Source organism: Molothrus aeneus, chromosome 4 (assembly GCF_037042795.1).
Source record: "Molothrus aeneus isolate 106 chromosome 4, BPBGC_Maene_1.0, whole genome shotgun sequence".
Lineage (NCBI taxonomy): Eukaryota > Metazoa > Chordata > Aves > Passeriformes > Icteridae > Molothrus > Molothrus aeneus.
This window is the reverse complement of record NC_089649.1, coordinates 4,313,255-4,336,944: the sequence shown is the minus strand read 5'-3', so window position 1 is coordinate 4,336,944 and position 23,690 is coordinate 4,313,255. Positions and strand designations below refer to the sequence as shown.

Here is a 23,690-nt window from a genome sequence, read left to right as displayed (position 1 = left end):
AAGCTGATGTGCAGAAGGATGTAGGCTATCACTAGATTCTAGGTGATAAAAGCTGATGTGGCATCAACCAAGACTTTATGGGAACTTGAAATTCAAAACCCTAAGGGAAGACGAGCATCCCTCACAGGGTGACCAATCCCTGGACTAACTAAATCACATCAAAAAAAACATAGTAACTATCACATATCAGAGAAAAAAACCCTCCAAAACCCCTAAGAAAACAAACAAACCAGACCCCCAGGACACCCAAATGCTGTGAGAATGCCAAAGGACTTGTATCAGACATAACTCATTGAAAAGGTGAGCTGAAATGCTATAATTCATGTTGAAATGATCTACTTCATGTAAAAGGTGAGTGAGCCCCGACAGCTCACAGGAACTGCTGTCAGCAGGGTTCTACACTGCTAAGGGCTCCTGTCTACTGCTGAGGGGTAACCTGGAGTCTTGACATCCTACCTTTTGCATGGAGGCCCTTAATAAAGAGATGGGAACTTGCAATAAACTTAAAAAAAGACACAAAAAGCCCCAAATTAAACCAAAACCTAGAGACATTTCCATGTAATCCACACCAAATACAAGTCCCGTATAATGAACTTTTGAACTTGAGGACAGTGGCTTCTTCATTAGGGTTAAGCATTTCTTAGAGACTTGTGGAACCTGCTGTGAAAATACTTCTTTTTAAAGCAGACAACTTTTATGACAGGGACAAGACAATCTGTTAGATGCCTTATGCATTAATGTATTTCTACTTTCTTTGTAATGTAGGACTACTTTTGCTAGCATTTACACATTCTACTACTACTACAAGCAGCTGCCAAGCAGCAAGAGGTTTCTGGTGACTGAAATTTTATTGTTTAATATACAGCTGAACTTCAATGAAACAAGATTTCTTTACAATAAGCAGTTTATTTAAACTAAGAGAATACCCAAGTTACTCACATCGTAAAAAACTTAATCCATCAAAAATTCTTATCTATATTAATGTATTTCATATTAAGCAAGAATTAATAAATAGTTTTAGGTGACAATATACACTTAGCAAGTATTCTATAAACAGGTTATACCACTCTGGTTTGGAACATGGGATCTATAAAAGTTTGAAAAAATCATCTGTATACGGCCTGCAGATTTTATACCTGCATTCTAGAGTAAAACAAATCACATCAATTACCACTTGTATTCTGTTTTAAAATACATCTTGAAAATAAATTACTGCAACCAATGCCTAAAGTGAACAGGTGACCACCCATCTAACAAGATCAACTAAAATAAATAATTTACAATAAAAATCGTTCCTAGCACAAAATCATCATACAAAAACAATTATTGCATTTAGCTCTGCACAGAAAATCCTACCTTTCCTCACAGCAATGTGAACTGCTATAGATGCTACATCTATACTACCATCTTCTTGAAGCTGAAAACTGTAAACGGCTTATTCTGTGCTAGAGCTACAAAAGCATTGTAATGCATTTATTTAAAAAAATATTTAGAGTAAGTTTATCTCCAACTAATACTAATTTCTAAGAAACTTCAAATCTTCTTAAGAATCTTCACCTAAAAATCAGTTGGTCAGCTTGTAATTTCCCTTTTATTTGGAATTTGAAATACCAGCTAACTCTTCACAGATAGCATTTATCCTTAAAAAAGGGGAATGGAGGAAGTTTGGGATGGTTAATAGAGGAAGTTCAGGATGGCTGACAGAGAACTAAACGAGGAGGTGGTACAGCAACGAGCCCCTCCTTTTCCCATCCAAGCTCAGCAATTGGCCAGGCCCACTGAAGCGGCACACCAGAAGTTACCAGCACTGTCTCTAGAGCTGCAAACAGCAGCTGCAAAGAACTCAGTCCTTCCGTACTCTTCTTTTGCGCACTGATTTCAGCGGACCATCTCCCATTCCTTCATCAGCTTCTCTCTTCTGGGAAAAAACAAGTTCAGCATTAACATTTGAAACTCATTTTAATTCTTCAAACTGGCACACTATGTTATTCCTCCTCCTGAATTCCCCAGCCATTTTATCACTAAATGCAGCACTTAAGTGATGGGACATTGCTTCCACACTACTAATGTAATGATTAATAAAGTGGGTAGAGAACTTTCATTTCTATATTCAGAAAAGAGAGCTGTATGTTTAAACTGATGTCACAAACTTGGTTTTGCCTGTGTCTTTGCTGGTTTAAAAGCAGTGACTTCTAAATTAATTTACCAACTTCCTTAAAGAAAACCTTTTGCTAATGTTATTTCCGCTTCTGAAGCAAGATGAATTTAAAACATTTTAACTGTTCCCTTTGGAGAGCTACAAATAGAGCAAACTGTCCTTAAATCAGATGTGGTGTACAAGGAAAAGAAAACTTCTTAGAGGAACAAGATAAAGTACAGAATGAGGGGTCATTAACAAAGCCTTTCAGTGCTGAAACAACGCAACCTCATGCAAGGTACAGTTTCCTACAAGAGCTGTACATGAAAAGGAGTTAACATTACATTTTAAACAACTTCCTTAACCTGCATAGTCACTCATTTAAGGAGTGACAAGCACAAGATTATCAACGGGTGGATCTAAAGTGTTCCAGACATGAGCAGTTTCTAAATGAAAGAGTAATGAGTAGCTGACAAACAAGAAAAGCATAAATTCCATTATACAATGATATTTTATGAAAATAATTTGTTAAAATATCTGGCTGACTGGATTATTTTGCACAAGAAAAATAAAACTGCAGATGCTGTGTTCAAAACCAGTATTGTCATTTGGCTTAACACCTTATTTTGGAATAAAAAACCCCAAAACGTAACTGAAAAGATTAAGGTTTTTCTAGGTCTTGGGAAAAGGCTATTCAGTTGTAAACATGTGCTATCAGTTGAGGAGCACAATGAAAACTGACCAATCTGCTGCAACATGCAAATTCTCAAGGCTTGCAATTAATTTAATAATCTGTTAAAAGCTACATCCCTGTAAAAATATTTCACATTTAGGTAGCTGCCTGACCACTTCTATACCATACCTGTATTTATGCAGAGCATTTGAGGTGTCAAATTCAAAGAAAAGCAGATTTCTCCCTCACAATTTGTTTTATGGCTCAACAGAAGAAAAACATCTGTAGGCATCTGAGTTTAGTTGGAAGTACAATGTCAGACAATGGCAAGGAGAAAGCAGGGAAAAAGGCAAACTTACCTCATCTTCCGAATCCGATTTATTTGACCAATCACCTTCTTGACTTCCATCTGGAACTTGATTTTCTTGTCCATCTGGAACTCCATTTTCTTCTTCATCATCATAAATATCTTCACCACCTTCACCTTCTGCACAAGAAGTTAATTTTACTTCATGAACAGAACCATATTACTATAATATACTACATCCAGGCATACCAGTAAGGAAAATGAGCCAATTTCAGTCCTAGCATGAACTGCTTGTTTAGAATAACCCATAAAAACATCTCTGGGATAAAGAGTAGAACTCTCATGAATTAGTAGAAAGTGCTAACTGCCAGATTTAATAACCAATTTTAACAGCCCCAACTTTGCCTCTTTTCATAATAGTCCATACTGTCTTCAGACTTGTTACTGACTTGAAAGGACTTGATTTACTTTAAAACTAGCTATTGTATTGGACAGTTTTGAGAGCAGAGTCCAAAACAGGACAACTGACCAAATTATGATTTAGATGGGGAAGTAAAATACTGCATTTATCAGTCATGCAGCATGGGAGACACCTACATCCTAAGGGTACTTCCCCTTTTCAGCAGGGAATTCTTCGGACATCCTGTTTTGTTTGAGGGATAAGCAGCTTGTTATTTCCACCCTTCTTGTGCATTTTTGCAATGCAGAAACTCGCCAGAAAAGCACTGTACTCCCCTCAGCTCATTCAAAGTAGGTCCAGCTTGCACTACACTACTGCACTACCAGTATTCGGTAAAATATCAAGAGTAAACAAAACTTAAATCTGACAGAAAGGATATTCGTTGGCATTTTGCAACTTAACAGCCTGCCAGTGGCCTACTTAAAAACAGCAGTGAAGCAGCCCTTGTCAGGTCACACCCACATGTCATAAGCACTGCTCAGGTGTGAAAAAAAATAGGAAAAAACCAAAAACAAATACCAAATATCTGTACCCACACCAAATTCTTACTGTTGCATCTGAATTAAACTGAACCAAAAGTATCCAGACAAATTAAGAATGTAGTCACGTACCAGACATGCCTCTCCTCATTCTTGGTGATGAAAAGCTAGAAATACCTCATTTGTTAAAATATTAGAGACTTCTGTCTGAAATTGAGCAAGTCCAATCTTTGTACTGTAAAAGTCCCAACAACTTTGTCTGCAATATAGCTGTAAATTGGGCCAAACAGAGCTTCACTACTTGTTGTGAACTAAGAAGTCAGTTTTGCTATATGTCAGTATACCTGGTTCATGTGTACTATGTCTCTCCATTACCAAAAGGAGAAATATGACCCAATAATGAAGATCATGTTTCAGAAAGATACCGACAAAGATCTCAGTCCTAAAAATCGGCCCTTAATACAAGAGCTTGGCAGAAATTCACAAAGCCTTTGGTCATATGCTAAAAAAGAGATTGGAAATGATAAATGATGCAAATCCAGCTCCTCCCACAAGTGCAGATTTCAATAGAAGTGAAAAAACCTTCCCAAAAAAGTACTTCAGGTATCAGAAGCTATAGAACCCAAAATTGGAAAACTATACTACTTAAAATTATTATTTTTAATTGAACCATATAGCAATTGAAGCATTATTTCACAAAAATAAATGTAGAACTTGACAAATAAGGTTCAGACTGCGCCCCTGAAATTCCGTTCTGTGGCAACATTTTTTTACTTCCTGCAATATCTTGCTACATGTCAAAGAAAGTAAGGAGACAAAGCAGACAAATAGACAATGCCACGAAAATTAACACAGAAGAAAATAAAGCAGTAAAGCCCATGGACAACGCCCTCCAAGAAATACTCTGGCAGCAACTCATTGTCGCTGGTGTTAAAGAAACTGTCAAGTGTATCTAAAATTTGCTGTTGTGCCGCACTTCCTTTTGCTTTCTCTTTTAAATGGTCCCAAAATACAATGTGGATTTGGAGTCACTCAGTATTCCACAGCTCAAAACCCCATTGCCTTCAACTCCAAAAAAAAAAAAAAAAAAACAGAGGAGGAGGTAATGACTATGAAGGAACAAAATCATAAAAAAAGGTAAAAAACCTAAGGAGAGAAAGATACTAGTAGAAAATATTTATGACTATGGATACCACAGAGAGAAATCTCAGAGGAAACTTGCATTTGGACCTGATGGAAGCTGGCATCCACCAGCCTGAAGTTCTACCATCAACAAGGAAGCAGAGGGAAGAAAACAGATAGGAGAGACCCACTTGAGAGTCCTGGCCCAAATTGCTTCCCTTTCCCAGTACCTGAAACAGAAGCCTCCCTTCCCATCTTCTCTGTATTATCCTTGATTAGTTCTCTTTTTGTCTCCTCCATTTCTCTTCTCTCTGTAGCAAAAACAATGAGGAAAAGGAGGCAGAAGACAAATTCTCTAATGCTTTCTGACACCAAGAGGCAAAAGAGCAATAGAAAAAAAAAGGGAAGATTTCAACTAGCAAATGTAAAAGGTGGCAGGAAGCTGAGGGAAGCTAAGCAATTCTTCTTAAAGCCAGAAACCATGAAGACATATGACAGTAAAGCGTAATCCTTCCCTCTGAAGCCTAGAATTGATTTGAAAACCCTGGATTAGTCACAAAAAAGCGAGCTAGGTTAGTTTTACTGTGTGTTCTGTTTAGTAACTAAAAGTAACAGTCTAAAATAGAACCTACCTTTGCAACACCATGAACAGCTGTTCCAAGCACAATTTAAGAAAGCTGTAGGAGCTGAACAGTGTTCCTCTGCAATTGCCCGGGCCTTATTTCTAACATTGAAACACACATTTTAGGGTATTATTTATTAAGTGATGTGTTGTAATTCAATAAATTAACTGAATATTGGAACTGAGGAACGGCAGCCTTGCAACTGCAGAATATTACGTACAAACTGTGATTTGCATCAAGACTGGGTAGAAAAAAACAGAGTCTGCAATTCAGGAGCAAAGAACAGGTTGAGTAGAGTAAGATTAAAAGGACAATGTAGGAAGGTACAACACTGAAATCACATACCTACAATTTAATGTAGGTATTTAATTTTAAGTAAAGAACGTACGTAGCATTACCAGAATAATTAAGTGCCTTGATAAGGCTCTCCAATAGCAAGGCAAATGGACTAAGTTTGGTGTGGCAAATATGTACTCAATTCTGTCAGGAATGGCATGGGAACTGCTGATGATGAGTGATGTCTCCTGCACACACAGAAGCCATCTACACTCACGGAACATGGTGCAAAGACAGACAAAACCCACCAAATTTCAGTCAGCAATACCAAGAGATGTCAGCACCAAGACAAAGACCCCACCAAAACATCAATGTCTGCTATGTCCCTATCCATGCTAGTCCCTTGTCACTTACTTGGTTCTCACCAAGGAAGACTGAAGTACGAGGCAGAATCTTACAGAACTCTGAAGCTAAAAATGTTCTCATCGAAGTCAAGGTAACACATGGGAAGTCAGGTGCCTTGATTTTTATTCTCTATATAGACACAGGGAAATGCTAACAGCACCTCAAAGTTACAGCTGAGTAGCAGCCAGTCATCTTTGATACAGTAACATGGGATCATTTTATCCTTGGATGCTGGAGTACAGCTCAACCTACTGAGCCATCAATTTCTCCCTGGGCAGCAGGACACACCTCTGCAGGTGTGCAAATAGGCCACTAAAAAGCAACATGAAGGAAGCTGCAGACTTCAGTATTTCAAGCCTACTGTATTCTCAACTTTTAACAAGAATAACTCAAATCACTGACCAACAGAATAGCAGAACCCTCCCAGAGAGGTGTAAGCAAATTTATGTTAGGAGACTTATAGCTATTCCAGACACACATTAAAGAATAATGTGACTTTAACTGCTTCAGGTACTAATACCTGAATAATTAAAAGGTGTTTAATATATGCAATATTTTGAAATATTTACAAGGGACAACCTATGTATCACTGTCTACAAAGATAAAAAAAGAGGTGTTGGAAGCATGTTTATTTCTTCCAAGTGAAGAAATGCTGAGTAGAGCCTTACTTTCTGAGTATACTTATCAGACCTATTAGCCACAGGATGCCACTTAATGCAAGTTAGCAAAGACAAAAAAAAGGCTCAGAGCAAGGCACATGTCACATAGTCTAAGAAAACAGATAGTGATTATTGGCAATGCAATCCATGAACTAGCTCTATTCACGTCTTGAACCCAACTGCAAGCTGACACACTCTTACTCATCTTACCATCTTCATCAGTATCTTCATTTTCTTTTTCCTCTTCTAGTTCATCATCTTCAAACTCCTCTGTCTCCTCTTTTAGTTTTCCCTTTGTAATTTGCTTAGATACATCAGGCTTTTTGAAGGCAATATATTCATCTGATTTCTACAACAAATTAAAAACGTATTTACATTTCAACTCCAGTTAAGAATTAAACAGGCACTGTAAGCTAAGTCATACCAATGGCATATTAAAAGGGCACATTATTGCACAGATGCTCAAGAGTTTCCAAATCAAGTAGTAAGAATAAAAGCAAATAAAAATATAGTAAATTTCACTAACCTTTCCTGGCCAGCAGAACAACACCGTTAGACCAACAGGGAGAGCTAAAGTCAAGATGTAAAGAACCCAGAGCCATGGGTGTTCTTCTGCAGCAGTCACCAACTGACTAAACATACCAGGCTGTGTTTAAAAAAAAATATTAAATTAAAAGAACTGTATTCATATCCCTCTCTACACTTAAATAATTTTATGAAGTATACTGTATACATTTATGTTGTCCAAAACCCTTCTTGACCTTTGCTTTTTAATGACTACAGCAATCATGCATTTCAGTACTGGTAAAGCAACAACTCTACAAATCGCAAATAAATGGCAGGTGTTGAGTAAGAAGGAACAGACGTAGAACTCAAAACACACCAGACCAGCCACAACTCAGCTTTGTAAAGTAATACCTGCACACTGGACCAACTCAGCTGAAAGCTCCCAAAGCATCAAGAGCCTGAGAGCAGCAGTTCCAGAGGAGAAATGCTGGCTCCACTTGTACTATGACCTTCTCTCCTTTGGCAGCCAATTATTCAGGGAGTAAGCTGTCCTCCCAGCACAGCTCTGATTTATAGAGACTCTCAGGCAAGTGCCTGGTGCATCTCTGTAAGAGGTGCATCAGCCACTAACCAAGTTTGAGAGGCACAACGCAACAAGGGGACTCAAAGGAATTTTTTTTGCCACTGTGCATACAGGTATGGATACAGGTTCAGACACAACCCCAATATTTTGGAAAAGGGCAAGGTTGTGTGAAGAGACAGCTCTCCTGCCTGCATGGACAGATATGCTGTTGCTACTTGCTCACTCTGTGACAAACAGCAGCTGTACACAATTGGCCACATTGGCCACCAGCCCATTGTTTCCCCCCAGAACAGTAGCCTGCTGTTGCCATTGAATCAAAGAGAACAGAGGCCTGTTAAACAGAAACAGGAGTGCAGGCGGGGCCCATGATCCCATAGGGCAGGGCAGATCCAGCCCACAGCACAGGGAAGCAGAGAGCAAAGCTGCCAAAGCACCCTACACAAACAAAATGTGCGTGCCCACATAGAAACACACCTAAACAGCCAAAGGCCTAAAGTGACTGAACAGAAACCAACACTAGACTAATGATGCCAAATGGGAAGGAAGTATCAAAAGCATGAATATACATCATGGATATAACTCTAAGGAAAAACAGGGGGCAAGGGGCAGGAGTTACTTGGAATATAACTCAGCCTTCATTCTTGCACTTGCTGTCAGGTACTGGATTTCTAATATCAATGTCAACAGCAGAAGGCTTCAGAGGAAGTTAATTTCTCACTAGGTGTTTAAGTGAAATGCAGTACCCTTTTAACCTCAAGAACATCTTCATCTGGGAAAGGTAAGAGGCCAAACTACAAGACAGAAAACCTAGCAGTTACTCAGCATAATTATTAATTGCAGACAAATTAATACTCAGTCAGCATGGACAGAAAATTCTTGCAAAAGCACAGCTTTGTTACTACTTTCTACTATCAAGAACATAGCAAAATTTATACCTCATTAGCACTTGCGACTAATTTCTTCAAGCCCCAGCTATCTGCTGCCCAGCGATCTGCTACTTCTTTTTCTGAACAGATGATGAAGTTATCAAAGTAGATATCAGATGTCATAGACCAGAGTTCTAAACCAATAGCACTGACAGCAGTCATCTTGAATGGGTGAAGATCTTCAAAATAGTCTGGGTTTGGTATTTTCCGAGGGCTCCAGATTCCCTGTTAATGGAAACAAACATAAGCACAGTACCTATAACTCACCAAAGGAACAACTTCTCAAAGAGATTACCAGATAATAAGAACCTTTCTTTTAAAGGACAAGCAGTAGACTTGAATCTAAGACAGAACTGGAAGTAGCCTGTAGGATTTTGGCAAATGGGTCTCAATTTTCATCGTTTAGGGAAGACCTCCTAAATAATTTTCTCTTTTTTACTGTAGAGGTTACAGTAATAACTGACTCTAACCAAAAGCATTAGAGAAAACGTTAGGAAAGGAAAATTCAGCCTTATGGTACCTGTGCAAATTAGAGCCAATTCTGTTTGCAAACCTGCTTAGGATCTTACCCTCTGAGACATCAATTTCAAGTACTCCCATAACTAATACAAAGTAACTCTCTTTAATATCCAGTTGATTACCTCTTATATTTGGAGGGGAGGATGAGACTTTAATTATCCAAAATTGAAGCTTCCTTGAACTAGCAAGGCCATCTGCTTGCTGAAAGGCCTCATTTGTTAATATTAAAAAAAGACTAATTCAACAGACTCACATTTAAAACCCTAATGTAATTCAGAATACAGTTCTGAAGGCCATACTGAATAAATGGTATCAATGAAAATTGTACAAAGGGCAACTTTAAACAGCTAAGTTGTTTTAATACAAGAAGCATTACTGTTTCCCAGTATACTTCAGGGAAAAAAAAGTAAATTAAAAGCAAAAAAACCTCAAATTAGTGAGGGTATTCAGACTCATTCCACAAAATAAATACACTGCAGAAAAGCCTAAGTAAATATAGTACTTTGACTTGCTTGCTCTGCTGACTCTGTATCTTTTAGCCACGCCCAACAATCGGCCTATTACCTGATAGTTAGGATTGTCTATCATAGGTGCTCTCCATTTTCCTTTATACTTGGGGTTATTCTTCATGGGACGCACCCACTCTCCACAACCAGGGGCACTCTCACATTTGGCATTACGGATCTGAGGGGCTTCCCACTCCCCATCCATTTCTTCATCCCTAGAGAGAAAAAGCAATTCCAAACAACTGCTTCAAGATCAGCCAGCTATCAAACCCTGGCAGTCTCCAGTTAGGGTCTAGTGTATTGTTCTAACAACCTCAGAACTCTGACCAGCTCAAAGAACTTCACCCAACAGTATAAACTTTTTTTTTTAAGGGGTGCTACACATTTTTACTTAAAGGTCACATGTTAAAAACTACCACAGCATTTCTGACTTCAATGACATGACTGCCTCTGCAGACAGCTTGAAAGACTTCTACCCAGAATGCTTAGAGATCCCTTCAAGACTTACACTATGATTTTAAGCTATCCACTTAAACTGTAGCAAATTCTTTCAAAGGGGACCTTCATAAGCTGTTTTCACTCATGTATCTTCAGAAAACACAAGGCAATGACAAGTTCATCTTTTTATAGAAGCAGTCCCCCACACAAACAAACATTTGACCATTCCTTACACATTCCAACTTAGTGCCTCAAAAGACAATGAGATTTGAACTGACTTCCACAACTAATAATCTCCCACAGGGAACAGTCTTATGTGCACAACACATCACCAATCTGCACTTACCAGTCCTTGGGTTTTTTTGCATTAGGGTCTGGAACATACTGTGGTTCATCATCAAGCCACCCCTCAGGCTTAACAGCATCAGGATCTTCTATTTTGGCAGGTTCATCTTCATCCCTTCAATGACAGACTTGTGTTACAAAATAAAGCAGCCTGGCTTTGGAACAATGCTCTGTTCAGAGGACTGCAACTGGCATCAAAGGGATGAGTTCCAAAAACATGACAGAATTGGACTCGCTGATCATGAGCATTACCCATACAATTATCTGCTTAGAAATATCTGGATTATATTGACATTATTTTACAGTGCTATTTAGTCCACAAAGTGCAGGCATCAAGTGGCAAGTATCAGTCAGGTCTTCCCATTGAGGTTTCCCTATCCTTCCTGAGTTGCCATAACAGTAGCTCACACAGAAGTAGAAATGCATTGTAAATTAGGACTATAAAGGTAGAAAAAAAACATTCTTCATGTGTAGCAAGCTTAGTTACTACTTGCAACCATGCAGGGCACAAAACCAGCAAATAATGATTTTATTTGTTTCCTTATGCCCACCTCAAATATGTTTTCAAACTTCAGTGCTTTTAGTGAAATGCATTCCAATTGTCATTAGCAAACCTCAAAATAAAACCAGTCAAATCTTTCAAGTAAACAGCCTGCGTGTAAGAGACATAGTAAAAATGAAAATGCTCCCCTTACCAGTCATCTGGTTTGACAGCATTTGGATCAGGTATTTTTGGTCTCTCATCCCAATCATCAGGCTTTTTATCAGTAGGATCCTCTATTTCTTTGGAAGGATTTACTGGAGGAACCATATTCTCAAGAAGACTTCCTTTACTGACAACCGTTTGGTCGATTAATATTTCGAACGTATCATCTGGTTTTAGCACTAAATTGAAGAAATTGATATTGAAGAAATAAGGTAGCCATTTAATTTTACAGATACATTTAACCAAAACTACCGAATAAGCACAGACTCAGTCAAATAACAGCAAACAGGATCCTCACTAGCAGAGGAGACGGACTCCTCACTCAGGCACTGCATCTGGACACAAAACATGGCCCTTGAGGGGATGCAGGACCAGCATCAGGCCCCCAGAGATTGAATTGGAAGAAAATTCAAATGCTGAAACACACCCCAACACATTCTAAGAGATTTTTCAAAACCCTACCAACTTGGCCTAAATTCTGTGGTTTTACTTCCAAAGCACAGGCAGTGAAAAAAGAATCCCAAAAGGCCTCTCTGCTACTCAATTATAACCTCACACTTAAAAGCATGGGAACACAAGAATTGTACCAGTAACATAGGAGAAGGATCAAAACAGCTTTTTCTATCAGGTTCTAACCTCTCTAAGCCATTTTCCTCAAAGGCCACACTGCAAGAGCTTACACATTTGAAGAGGATTTCCTGGATGTTAGCAAGTGTGAGGAACTGAGAAGCCAAGGTCAAGAACTGAGCACCGTCACACTCAGTACCCAGATGCATCCAGATCTATTTCTAATATGCACCTCTAAGTGCGCTCACTGGTTAAATAGCAGATTCAACTGCCCATTTACATAATGAAGATTACTAAGTAACAGTAATGACTATTCTACTTTCATGACAGTTTTCTAAAAACAGGTTAAGAAAACCACAGTAACAGTCCTGTAACAGTTTGATAACAGCTAATGATGGCCCTGAAATTTTCCACAGCATTAAAATATCCATAAATGCAAAAATGAAACTGCCATATCACCTTTAGATAAAACACAAATTTTTTTAATTTTCAACTCCTGTTATCAGTCACATAAATGCACTGGAATCACATAGCTCTATGGAGTCTCTTTGAACAAGTATAACAGAATAAATGCAATTCAAGTTCAAGGACCTTGATTCATAATTTCTAACAAACAATCCAAATACAGGAATGCATGCATTTCTTTATTATGATAAGGCCACTACCTAAAAGTCAAAGTTGGCTGTGGCATACTACAGCCATCTATTTTAGAAACCACTAAATGATTTTCCTATGGCACAGCACTCAAACATGCCTTCTGTTATTACTACTCAGTGCAAGTTCCTAAGTACAGTCAATTTAGCTGGATTTGCAGCATGCCATAGGTTAGGCCATTCTGACTGCTCTTCTTCTTCAGAAGTCAGAAAAAGGGGATTAAAATTAACTTGTATTTCTCTGTACAGTTCACTGGTACAAGAAGAGCTGTCCCATGAATTAAAACCAGCCCATGCCCATTCACTTCAGAGTCTGTGCTGACCTGTTTGTGCACACTGCTTCAGATGCAGGGGCTGGGGAGAACTCTTAACATGTGGAAAAGAGACTTAACTCAATTCCTCTGAACTCTGACACCTTCCCAGAATATTGGGCTGTTGGACATTTTACCATCTTCCCCAGTAAAAATAGTTTTATTATAATGAATACTGAGGGCATTTATTAGTAAAGGTTAGGCAGGGCTGATAAGTTCTTGCTATAACTGAATATTAAGCAGTAGCATCTGAAAGCTGCTTTATGTCCTGCAGTTAAGCCCTGTCATTAAACCCTTTAACCCAAATCATTAAGCAACCACCACTCAGAATTAACAAGCTATTACAAACAAACCAAGACTCAGTTACAAAGCTTCAGCAGACAAAAGCACATTTTTCATCTCTCCTTTCCAATATAAGAATTGGAATTCCATTTTAAAGAATGGAACAATACCAAGAGTATACAGATGTGTCTTCTTGTCCAAATAGAATTTTTTTAGGTCTACATCAGGACGTTCAGCATGTTTTTCATCATATTCTCCAGTTTTAGGATTCTTATGTCTGAAGATGAAATGTAGTTTGTAATCCTCTCCACATTTATCTGGTCCAAACATAATTGTGTAAGGTGTTTTGTCAAAAAAGTATTCCTGTAGAAGCAAGAAAGCTGAGCATGTGATATACTGGACATTTTATTACGTCACTTTTGGTCCCTCTTTTTCTTGGTGCAGAGCATAGTCACCTATCTGTAAAAGGTAAATGAAAAATGGTAGGGTAAATCATGAAAGGAATTCAAGTCCTCTGGAGTTCTCTATCTCCAGGGAAGGGACTCTCAGTCTCTTCAAGGAAGATGAACACATTTATATTTACACTTGCTCCTTAGGTTAAGTAGGAATGCCTGTTACAAATCAAAACACTCAAGTATCTCTTTCCCTCTACAAACATTACACTACAAGATGGAAGGGAACTAGTTACTCTTCTTCATAACAATTGTCTTTTCCAGTAAGGGTAAACCCAAGGATATTAATAGCCAGTGTTTTATAAGTACCTTTTTCTCTCCACATCAAGTAACAGCAACAAACCACCCTGAACACATCAGATATAGTTCTTCTCCTTCAGAGTATGTTGCATTACAAAGTTATGTCAGCATCTTTAAACTATCTATGTTTTCTGTGTTTGGAATACACAGTAATATGCATGTGCTGAGCAGTAAAATTGTTTCACAAGTTATGAGTTAAGATCCTCTGGCTTCTATTAATTCACAAAGTCATACTAAATGTACACCAAAGTCCTCTGTCCTGCATAGCAGACACCACCCATGCAGAACCAAGCTGTCCCTCCCATGAACAACTGATAGCAAATATTGAGCAAAGGACATACCAGATTCAAGTCATTGCTACTGGAGAGAAGTTTAATATATGCACCACCACAGTCAATGCCTTTTTGAAAATTCACTTCGTATCTGGGCAAAGAGAAAGGGAGAACAACTTGCTGAGTAGCAGAAAAATAAGAAATAACTGCTAATCTGCAGTTCTAATTAAGAATGTATTCAGACTGCATATTAGTACCTACTGTCAAAACACTTCTATGTTAGCAAAATGTTTTAACTTACTAATAAACACCAAATAAAAAATCTGAAGGAATACTTACTGAACAATCAAAGGTTTATCATCAAAAACAAATGCTTTTGTTAACATTGCTGATATTGCATGATACTTGGCCACTGATTTTAACACTAATCCTCTGTCTCCAGGCATTGCATTTTCCTTCAGCTCTTCTACTTCCCATCTTCCTAAAACACACATGCACAAAGTCTTTGAAAAAATGCAGTCTGAAGAAACAAATCACAGCCTTGCTCAAAGTAAAGAGTTAGTAACAAATAAAGCCTAGCTGTCAAAATAGGGCAGAAACGTTGGCATCTGATGACAAAGATGTTATTTCTTGTTATTCTCAAATTTACAAAAATCAATAAGTAAACTTTATTACTGTAGATCTCTATCTTTAGGTTGTGGTATCCTACAATGGCTATTTTGAGGAACAAAATATTTCTCCAGATTTTAAATTTACTTCTACCATCATCACATAAAAGACATGAGTCACTGCATCAGTACTTTTTTCTGCTTACATAAAATTAAAATCTCTTGAGTCAAATCTAATCACAGGGTAGATGAAGTTCCCTCCTCCTCCCCAAAGTCTTTCCAGGAATTATCAGATTTGGTCCAAAACAATCCTACAGCTTCGAAAATAGAAGATTTTCTATTTATACATCCTCCAAGTTTGGGATAAATACACCCATGTCCAATAACCAAAGAACAAGATAGCTTCTAAAAGGGCAGTTACATTTTCTCAGAGATGAACAGGACAAGATGCAGTGGGGTTTTTTTCCAGTAAAGAACACAGCACAAAATACCCTACTTGGAAAAATCTATTTTAATTTTCTTGTTTCAGAGGCTATACCAAGAGACCATTCCATGAATCACTAGTAGGACAGATGGAGCAAAAAGGAACCCAATGCTTTAGAAAACTATTTAATAACTGCAATTCAAGTGATAAGTCTCTCTCACAGGATTTCAGAGAAAACAGTTCTAAATAAACAGTACTCATAAACAGGATTAAATATTCAGTTTGCAAAGGGTATTCTAGTATCATCCATGGCAATACATTGTTGGAATGATAAAAAAAAGAAGTTATCTTCACACTAAATAACTCAATGAGCAACATTTAACAGTTTCAGGATAACAGTCATGATACAAACTAACATTTTGACCTATGCCATCTATACATTCAAAGACAAGTTTCTGTGTTATTTCTCAAAGAAATAATTATTTCTCAAAAGGGAACAGAACATCATAAACTACACAGTGGAGGCAACCATTAAAGTTGCTTACCATCATATTTAGCAACATTATCATCCATGTCTTCTTTCAGAGTTACAGACAACACCCACCTAAAAAAAAATTGTACTGGTCATTGATCTATCTAGGCAAAGCTGTATTATTTAACAAACAAAGGAAAAAAGCTTTTGTTTCTAGGCTGTGAACCTGTAACAGTGATTTTGAGTCAGCATCATGGAACTGCATGTAGCTCTAAGAACATGCAAAGAAAAATTAAGGGAGAATAGTCTAATAAAGCATTTCAAAATACTTCCTAAATATGTAAATGAATAGACAAAAGTCTAAAGTAATTAAATTCCTGAATTAGTTAATTCTGAATAAACTTGAGTTCTATCCACAAGTTCAGTTTGGCAGAATGTAATATGCATTTAATGTAAAAAACGCACTGAAAATAGCAAGTTTCAAGTATAATACCTTCAATAGAGGAAATAACACCTTTCAATAGGAAAGAAAAAGCAATCAGCCACATGAACCTTAACTTGATCTGACAGTACCAGCACCCACACAGAGCAGAGGACAAAAGGGACAAAAGCAAGACGCCAAGTGTACTGCACACAGGAGACCCGACAGGGCAAACCCAGGCCTGATGTGGATTCTGTGAGCAAGACACACTTGGTCACCTCATCAAGGCTATCACAGGCTGGGCACAGTCCCCACACAAGGTGTTCCTCTGCAAAGGGAACAAAGCCAAGGGCAGTCCCCCCTCATCTGGACAGACAGCAGCTCTCTCTGGAGCCATGCACAGGAATATGCTCAACTCCTTATTCTATCAGCCACAGGAACACATGCTAACAATTTATTCTGCAAAGAACTGTTCTCATTCTTCCTGAACTTCGCTCTGCATAGAGTCAAACAGGGATGAATACTTACTCTTTTCTGCTTGCATTGCAGTCACATTTGTTCACTGTGAACAGAGATGCTGGAAAAGCTTCACAGCATAAATAGCAAACTAGATCCTCGGCCTACCAGGCGAGAGACCAGCGAGGACATAAAACATCTCTACAAGCCATGTGAAAAAAATTTCAAGGCCCATTCTCAAAAAAGCTACTCTGTTCTTACCTAGTCAGTTTATATATAGTCTTTTCCACACTTCAGGGAAGAAAGGCAGCTTGCTTTCTCACAAATCTTGCTTTCATACTCCTTAGTCTTACATAAATTATGCAAAGCTAGACCAAAAAGTCCCAGGCATTGCAGCTAAAACTTGGAACATGAGATTTAGTAGAAAGACAAACTAATCTTTGAAGAGTTCTCAAAAAACCTAGAAACTTGGATGAATGATAGCATGCAAGTACCCCAGTTAAATCTTTGCATCTGTTAATCAAGGATTTCAGTGGTTTGTTTGTTTGGTTTTTTTTAACAACCATTATCACCTCTTCTATCTAATATTTTTTTCTGCCATCACAGGTGCTGCTTTTGCACTTAACATTTAGAACTGACACATACCTAAGATCATGTGGAAAGAAAGAGTTTGCCACCGCAATGTAATGGCACTTGACCTCTCAGCTAGTCAAACCCAAATCTTTAGGTTATTTTTCTTCATGTCCACAAATCCAGAGTTTATTAAAAGCTTCCTTAAAACACACAAAAAGTAATATATCTGAAATGTTAAGTGTCCAGCTTAACATTATGATGTATTAGGAGCAAGCCTTCATAGTCTTCCCAATTCTAATCCCCATAAAAATAGTTTTTATAAAGAGAGTAGCAGAAAAATGAATACCAAATAAGTCCTGCCAGTGTAAGTGAAACTGCTGAAAGTACAAGTGTATCATTTTAAGACATCAACTTACCCCGACAATCCTTCATCAAAGGTTTCTGTAAAATACACTTCCCCAGTTGGCTTTGGAGTCTGGTACACAACCTAAGACACACATCCCAACATCAATTACAACTGAAATACACTCTGCTATCCCCAGAAGTAATCCACCCAGGCAGAACAACAGATATAGTTCATGAGAAATACCTAGCAGCACAAAACCACTTCTCCCCCAGCCACAGTTCAAGAGTTTGTGTGCATCCCTCCAACACCGAGCAGTTTCCTATCTCTGACCTTTAAAATTTGCTTCCTCTGTTCAAATCTCATAACTAAAGCTTTGTTACATCGTCTGTGAAACAACACCCCAAAAAAGCTTTGTTCCATCTTCTGTGAAACAAAACCCCAAAAATTTCTCTGAACCCGCACCAAACCTGCTTCTCCATGTTGCTCTCTTTGTATGTTTTCCATTCTTCTGTTTTGCCATCTGTTGCCTACATCTATTTTGAAGAACAGCATACAGATTCTCTTACAATAAAGACTGTCAAAAGGCAGCTGTGACTGATGAAGTCAAGAAACTGCTCTAAAGTCAAAGTCTCAGCGAGACCAAGGTGCTTTCCATTTACTACTTGACAAGCGTCATGTTAGGACTTGCAACAAAAGGTCCTGTACCTAGATTGAAGAACAACCTTTTTCATGACTACTGACCACAGGCAGGAGATTTTACACTTGGGCATAAGAGAGTCATTCTTTAACTTGGCCTTATATGTCACATACAGCAAGTGAAAAACTCAGACTGCCATACCTGAGACGCACTCAGTTGTCAAACCCAGATTAACTTGCTCTAGTTATAACTATGCAACTTGTACTTAAGCAGCTTGAACTAGAGACTTCTGTCATCTTACCTCTAGAGAAGATTTATCTCTGTCAACATCAGCTTCTTGGGACTGCTTGTCAAAATTCTCCACTTCAACATCTGCATCCAGATTTTCTTCCTTTTCCATTCCTGCAGTCACTGAGCTAATTATCAGGACACCCAAGCACAGCCAGTCCCACTGGAAGTGCATCTTGGTTATCTGCAGAATTGAAAGCTTTAGAATTTAAATATAATTTCAATGATATTATGAGTATTATTTCAATTTTACCCCAGATTTTATCTAAAAGAGAAAAAAAACATTAAAATAATGTGAAATGACTCTCAAAAAGTGTTGTCACTATAATATTGTCTTAACTTGCTTTTTTGAAGGTCTTTTTATTACTGAGCCCTGACTCAAACTTCTTTCCCCTCCTGTTTTCCCTATGGAAGTGCTCATAGCCTGTTCCTTTCCCTGGCCAAACCTAGCATGAATCTGACTGCAATATGTATGCTTTTTAACAACTAAGCAAGACTGCTTTTATTCTTCTTATTCATAAACAACCTGAACAAGTAATTAAATTGAATCAGTCTCTATAATGCAGCAATAACTAACATCCCTTTCATTAGGAAAAATTAAATTATAGATTTAGAATACATTATTATCTGCTGCCAGAATTGCATTTGCCCGTACTTCCAATGACTACATTTAGATGAGTGCAGAGTGTATCCTGGCTGAGTGCCACAAGACAGTGTAAGATGATTTTAAACAGAAAATATTTTCTGAAACTATTATCCAGTAATTTTCAAGTTGAAGTTAGGTAGAACAAGAGTTTAAGCTTAAATGCAAATACCTTACTAATATCAGGGAAACCTGAAAATCTTTCAGCTGTAGAAGAAGGAATGTCAATAGCAGTCAATTGCCCCAGCCTGTCAATCTGATCCGCTGTGAAATGATGGTTGCCCGGTATTTTTGGCTTCACATCTGGAAGATAGACAAATCCAATTTTATGTCAGAGTAGCCAGTGGTTTGTGGAAGTGCAGTGTCAAAAATGCCTACGACAGTTTCCTCAAAGGTCTTGCAAAAAACACAGTTTTTTGAAATTATTTTTGTCTGAATTTGTAAACAGTATGAAGACAGATTCTAGACACCTCTGCACAGGTATTTATCACTTGTTTCTTACTGATTTATATTCACAGTAAGCTTAAATAAACGCTGGTATTTATTTTGCTATTTTAAGACATGTTCAAGCCTTGCATTACTTGCAGCCACTACTAGTTATATTCAAAGCTCTGGTGCTGAGGTGCCTTTTGCACCTGAGAGAGCAGCCACCCTCTCAGTCACATCATCACTCCCTAGAGATTAGATTGTTTACCACTACAACTCTAAATGTCCCAGCAATTATAGATACTATCTTATACTCAAAGTCTGAGTCTCTTTCTTTCCTTCCTTCTTCCTGGCTTTATCAAATGTGGTAAGCAATTCAAACACTGGAACTGCACCAATAATTACTTCATCATTCATTTTTTAACACTTGCAAGTGTTAAAAATCAAGCAACACATATAGAGATCAAACAGTATCAGGGCTTTATTTCTTTTACCATCTATTAATTTAACATTAACTGCACTGATTATACCTAGAGCCAGGACATACATAAACCACAAGATTACCATAAAGAATTGTTTCACACACCAGTACTACGTCAATACTAGGAAATAATCAAAAGCTCTTTTTTGGGGGACTAACACCTATTTTCCACAAAACTACATTAATCGTGTTACCATTCTTTTTTTTCTCCCCCACCACTAACCACAATTCCTGCTGTTCTCTGTGGGACTTTACAACCTTGCTTGAAGATGGTGAGTCTGTGGTTCCTCAGGTGATACATTTCAATAGTCATCTGCCAATTTTACTAGTGTTTTGTATTTGCCTTTTTTTATTATTTTTAGGTTAAAACTAGAGATAGTGTTAGTTCATAGACCTCCTTAGCAGTTCTAGAACTTAAAATAATCTCACCCAGAAGATCTAAAGTCACTGAGTTTAGCAGAGGTGACCATTTAACCTTAGGGTGTATTTTTGAACACCTTTGTCTGAGGAGTCTCAGTTTTACCAACCCCATTTTCTTGGTCCTTAACCACCATGTTAGGACAAGCACTCAAAGAACTCCCTATCAATACCTTCTGGGCTCCTCAGCTCCTAGCTAAAGAGTTAAATACTAACCAAGTATCAGACCTGCATTTTTAGCATGCAGCTTGCCTACCTTACCTTCGCTAGCTCGTCATGCACGTGGTCTCTGCTACTCCTGAAGCAGAATGAGGGGTACAACTTTCTCTTCCAGTACACCCAGGTGTGTTTGTGTATGATCCAAAATGCTTTCCACTTACATAGCTGTGATTTTACTCTAATTAGCCCCATTCACTTCGGTGCCATACACAGACTAACCTGGGCACCCAAAAGACACACTAGTACTCACCTTTGCAAACAGCTCCCTTCCAGAGTTTCTGATGCTTTCACTTTGTTCCCACTGAATGTTATCACTACCCCCTGATCCTACCTAGGACTTCCCTAATTTCCTTCAACTTTCAATTGGATCTCTTACTTCTTCCTTCAAGGAGAAAAGGTGCATTTTAACCTTCGACCATTTGATCTACTTTTAAAATAATTCCAGAAATGCTGAAATATGTTTTCAGGACAAATTACAGTTACCGCTCGGCTGCCAGGCAAACATGGTTTTAGCCAGCCCATGACATCTTTCATTTTTATGAACTCTGCTACACTAAAGTCTTAGAATATAAAATAAATCTTTCAGCTAAGCCAATGAGATTCTGGTCTCAAAACAGAAGTTCACACTACACATTTAATTATCTTTAAAACCTACTGAATTTCCCTAATTAACACATGAAGACTAACAAACTTTTCTTACTCTATTTACAAGGTGGCAAAGAAAGTAAGCCAAAAGGATTCTCACTGTTATCACTTCCTCAGCAAAACAAAGCAAATTGGAAGAGCCTGTGGCTCTCACAAAACACCAGACATGTCTACTAGCAGTCTTGTCAATGTATCTAAGTTCAGACTGTAATTTTAAACATACATTTGGCATAACTTGGGCACCTTTTGCCATGGGCAACCACGGCACAGCTGCACATCAGCAGGACACTTAAGCCAGCAGTACTATTGCAAGGCATGCTCCAGGGACCAGCAACGGTGCTGCAACATCAGCACAATATTGCACCTAAAGTAACAAGCTGCTCTTCCTGAGACACAGATTAGCATCTATAAAAGACAAGGGCATAAGCTGTAAACATGGTCTGACTGGAGATCAGAATGTTTTTCCCCACGAGGACAGATAAGCACCAACACAGGCGGCCTAGCCTCAGTCCCTGGGGTTTTCCAAGACTGTCCAGAAAAAAACCTAAAGCAAGCTGGACCAGCCTCAGGGCTGCCCCTGTTGTGAGCAGCAGGTCAGGAGAGCCCTTCTGGCATCCCTTCCCACCCGAATGATGTGATTTGGGTTGCATGGTGCAGACGGGTCCACCTTTGCACCTCTGTACCACGGTGTTCTGCACACTGTGTGCGTGCCAGTAAGTTACTGGCATCATTATTCCAACTGCTGTAGAACCAAGTAAAAGCTCAGGATCTTCTAGATCACTAACACTGTTCTGGACTTTTAAAACTGTCATGCCTTCTCCATGCAACTCCGGGAGTACTGGATTCTCAAGCAGAAAGGGAATAATAAGACAGCCGCTCTCACCCTGAAGTCCAAAGCTCCTGCATCCAGTATCAACACATGGGCTTGTCATAGGGCCAAACATCAATTCTATCCAGGGCCACAAAAAGTGGAAGATTTTTCCACACACCCCTTCTTCCATCGGTACCCATTAGCTGCTTTATTCCTCCCCTATTCTCCTACATTGGCATCAACCTGACATAAGACAACATCCAGCTGTAACTGCTCGATCAAACACATGCAAGAACACTTACACAACTTGAAATTTCTCCTTTATTGGGTGTGAAAACTGTACCTGCCTCCCTTTACCTGCGATGTTGAGCACGCTGCGCTGGCAGGGATGCCGAACGTGGAGTTCAGCAGGTGCTCCAGCCGCAATGCTGCACTCCCGCTGGCGCCTCGAGGTATTCTGCTGCTACAGCGAGCTCCACTAAACCCTTCAGGACGACCTCATTTCCCGATTTTAAAAAACAGACCTTAGGGCCAAACGGCCACCCGGCCTTCTGCAGCACCCAACACGAACCTGCTTTGGGGGATACCGCCAAGGGAGAACGAAGGCCGCGACGGCGCTTCTCCCGCCCGCCTCGGAGACGGGGCGAGCTCCGGGACCCTGCCCGGCGGCGCCTCCACCCAGCTCCCCACGCCGCCCTCGGGAGCCGCCGCCGCCGGGGACGGAGCAGAGCGAGGCGGAGCAGGGCAGCCACCCTCCCCTCCCCGCGCCCCCGGGACCCACACGCACCTCCCGCCGCCACGGCGGGACAGGGCGGCCGCCGCTTCCCCCGGCCTGGTTACCAAGCACCGCGACGCCGCTCCTCCCACGGCGGGCGTTTATCGGCGACGGTCCCGGCGCTGCCCGGCCCGCGGCGGGCGGTTACCGGCGGCGGTCCCGGCGCTGCCCGGCCCGCGGCGGGCGGTTACCGGCGGCGGGAGCCGGAGCCGGGCCCGGCCGCTGGTCCCGGCGCATCCCCGGCCGCGCAGGCGCACGGCGCCCCCGCCGCTGCCGGGGGTGCGGGAGCAGGTGCCGCAGCTCGTGCCGCGCCGGCCAATCACGGCGCTGCGCGCGCGGCCCGGCACGGCCGAGCGGAGCCGCCGAGGAGCGTGTGAGGGCAAGGGAGATGGGCAGCGAGCTCCGCCAATCGAAGGTGCCCGAACTGAGGCGAGAGCCAATGCGCGGCTTGATCGCGGCTGCCGGCCCGCCCCGCTAGGGGCGCCTCAGCCAATCGCCCGCCGCCGCTGGCCCCGCCCCTCGGCATTCGGCACGGCGTCA

At 39.9% G+C, this 23,690-nt stretch overlaps 1 protein-coding gene across 4 annotated transcripts; it reads right to left on the bottom strand.

The window, feature by feature from the left end:
• Positions 1-829: 829 nt before the first annotated feature.
• Positions 830-23,333, bottom strand: CLGN (calmegin). 4 transcript variants are annotated; one of them, XM_066549441.1, is made up of 17 exons: positions 23,163-23,325; positions 19,549-19,679; positions 18,747-18,917; positions 17,879-17,949; positions 16,086-16,144; positions 14,848-14,989; positions 14,578-14,659; positions 13,655-13,847; positions 11,661-11,850; positions 10,967-11,080; positions 10,241-10,397; positions 9,167-9,382; positions 7,668-7,787; positions 7,352-7,490; positions 5,409-5,489; positions 3,170-3,297; positions 830-1,918 (listed from the first exon to the last, which is right to left on the bottom strand). In XM_066549441.1, the coding sequence occupies exons 3-17, from the start codon at positions 18,906-18,908 to the stop codon at positions 1,844-1,846; spliced, it is 1,929 nt and encodes a 642-aa protein (XP_066405538.1). In that variant the 5' UTR covers positions 18,909-18,917; positions 19,549-19,679; positions 23,163-23,325; the 3' UTR covers positions 830-1,843. The 4 variants fall into 4 exon arrangements, with proteins under 4 accessions (XP_066405538.1, XP_066405540.1, XP_066405539.1 ...); XM_066549443.1 differs by lacking the exon at positions 5,409-5,489 and having other exon boundaries at positions 23,163-23,330; XM_066549442.1 differs by lacking the exon at positions 19,549-19,679.
• Between the last annotated feature and the right edge of the window lie 357 nt (positions 23,334-23,690).

What these genes read in the sequence shown, in the direction of transcription:
- CLGN (XM_066549441.1), bottom strand. Translation starts at nt 18,908, where the DNA reads ATGCACTTCCAGTGGGACTGGCTGTGCTTGGGTGTCCTGATAATTAGC. An exon ending in GTAGCAATGACTTGAATCTG is followed by an intron (nt 13,848 to 14,577) that starts GTATGTCCTTTG and finishes TTGCTTCTACAG; the next exon opens with GAATACTTTTTTGACAAAAC. An exon ending in GACACATCTGTATACTCTTG is followed by an intron (nt 11,851 to 13,654) that starts GTATTGTTCCAT and finishes TCTTCAATTTAG; the next exon opens with TGCTAAAACCAGATGATACG.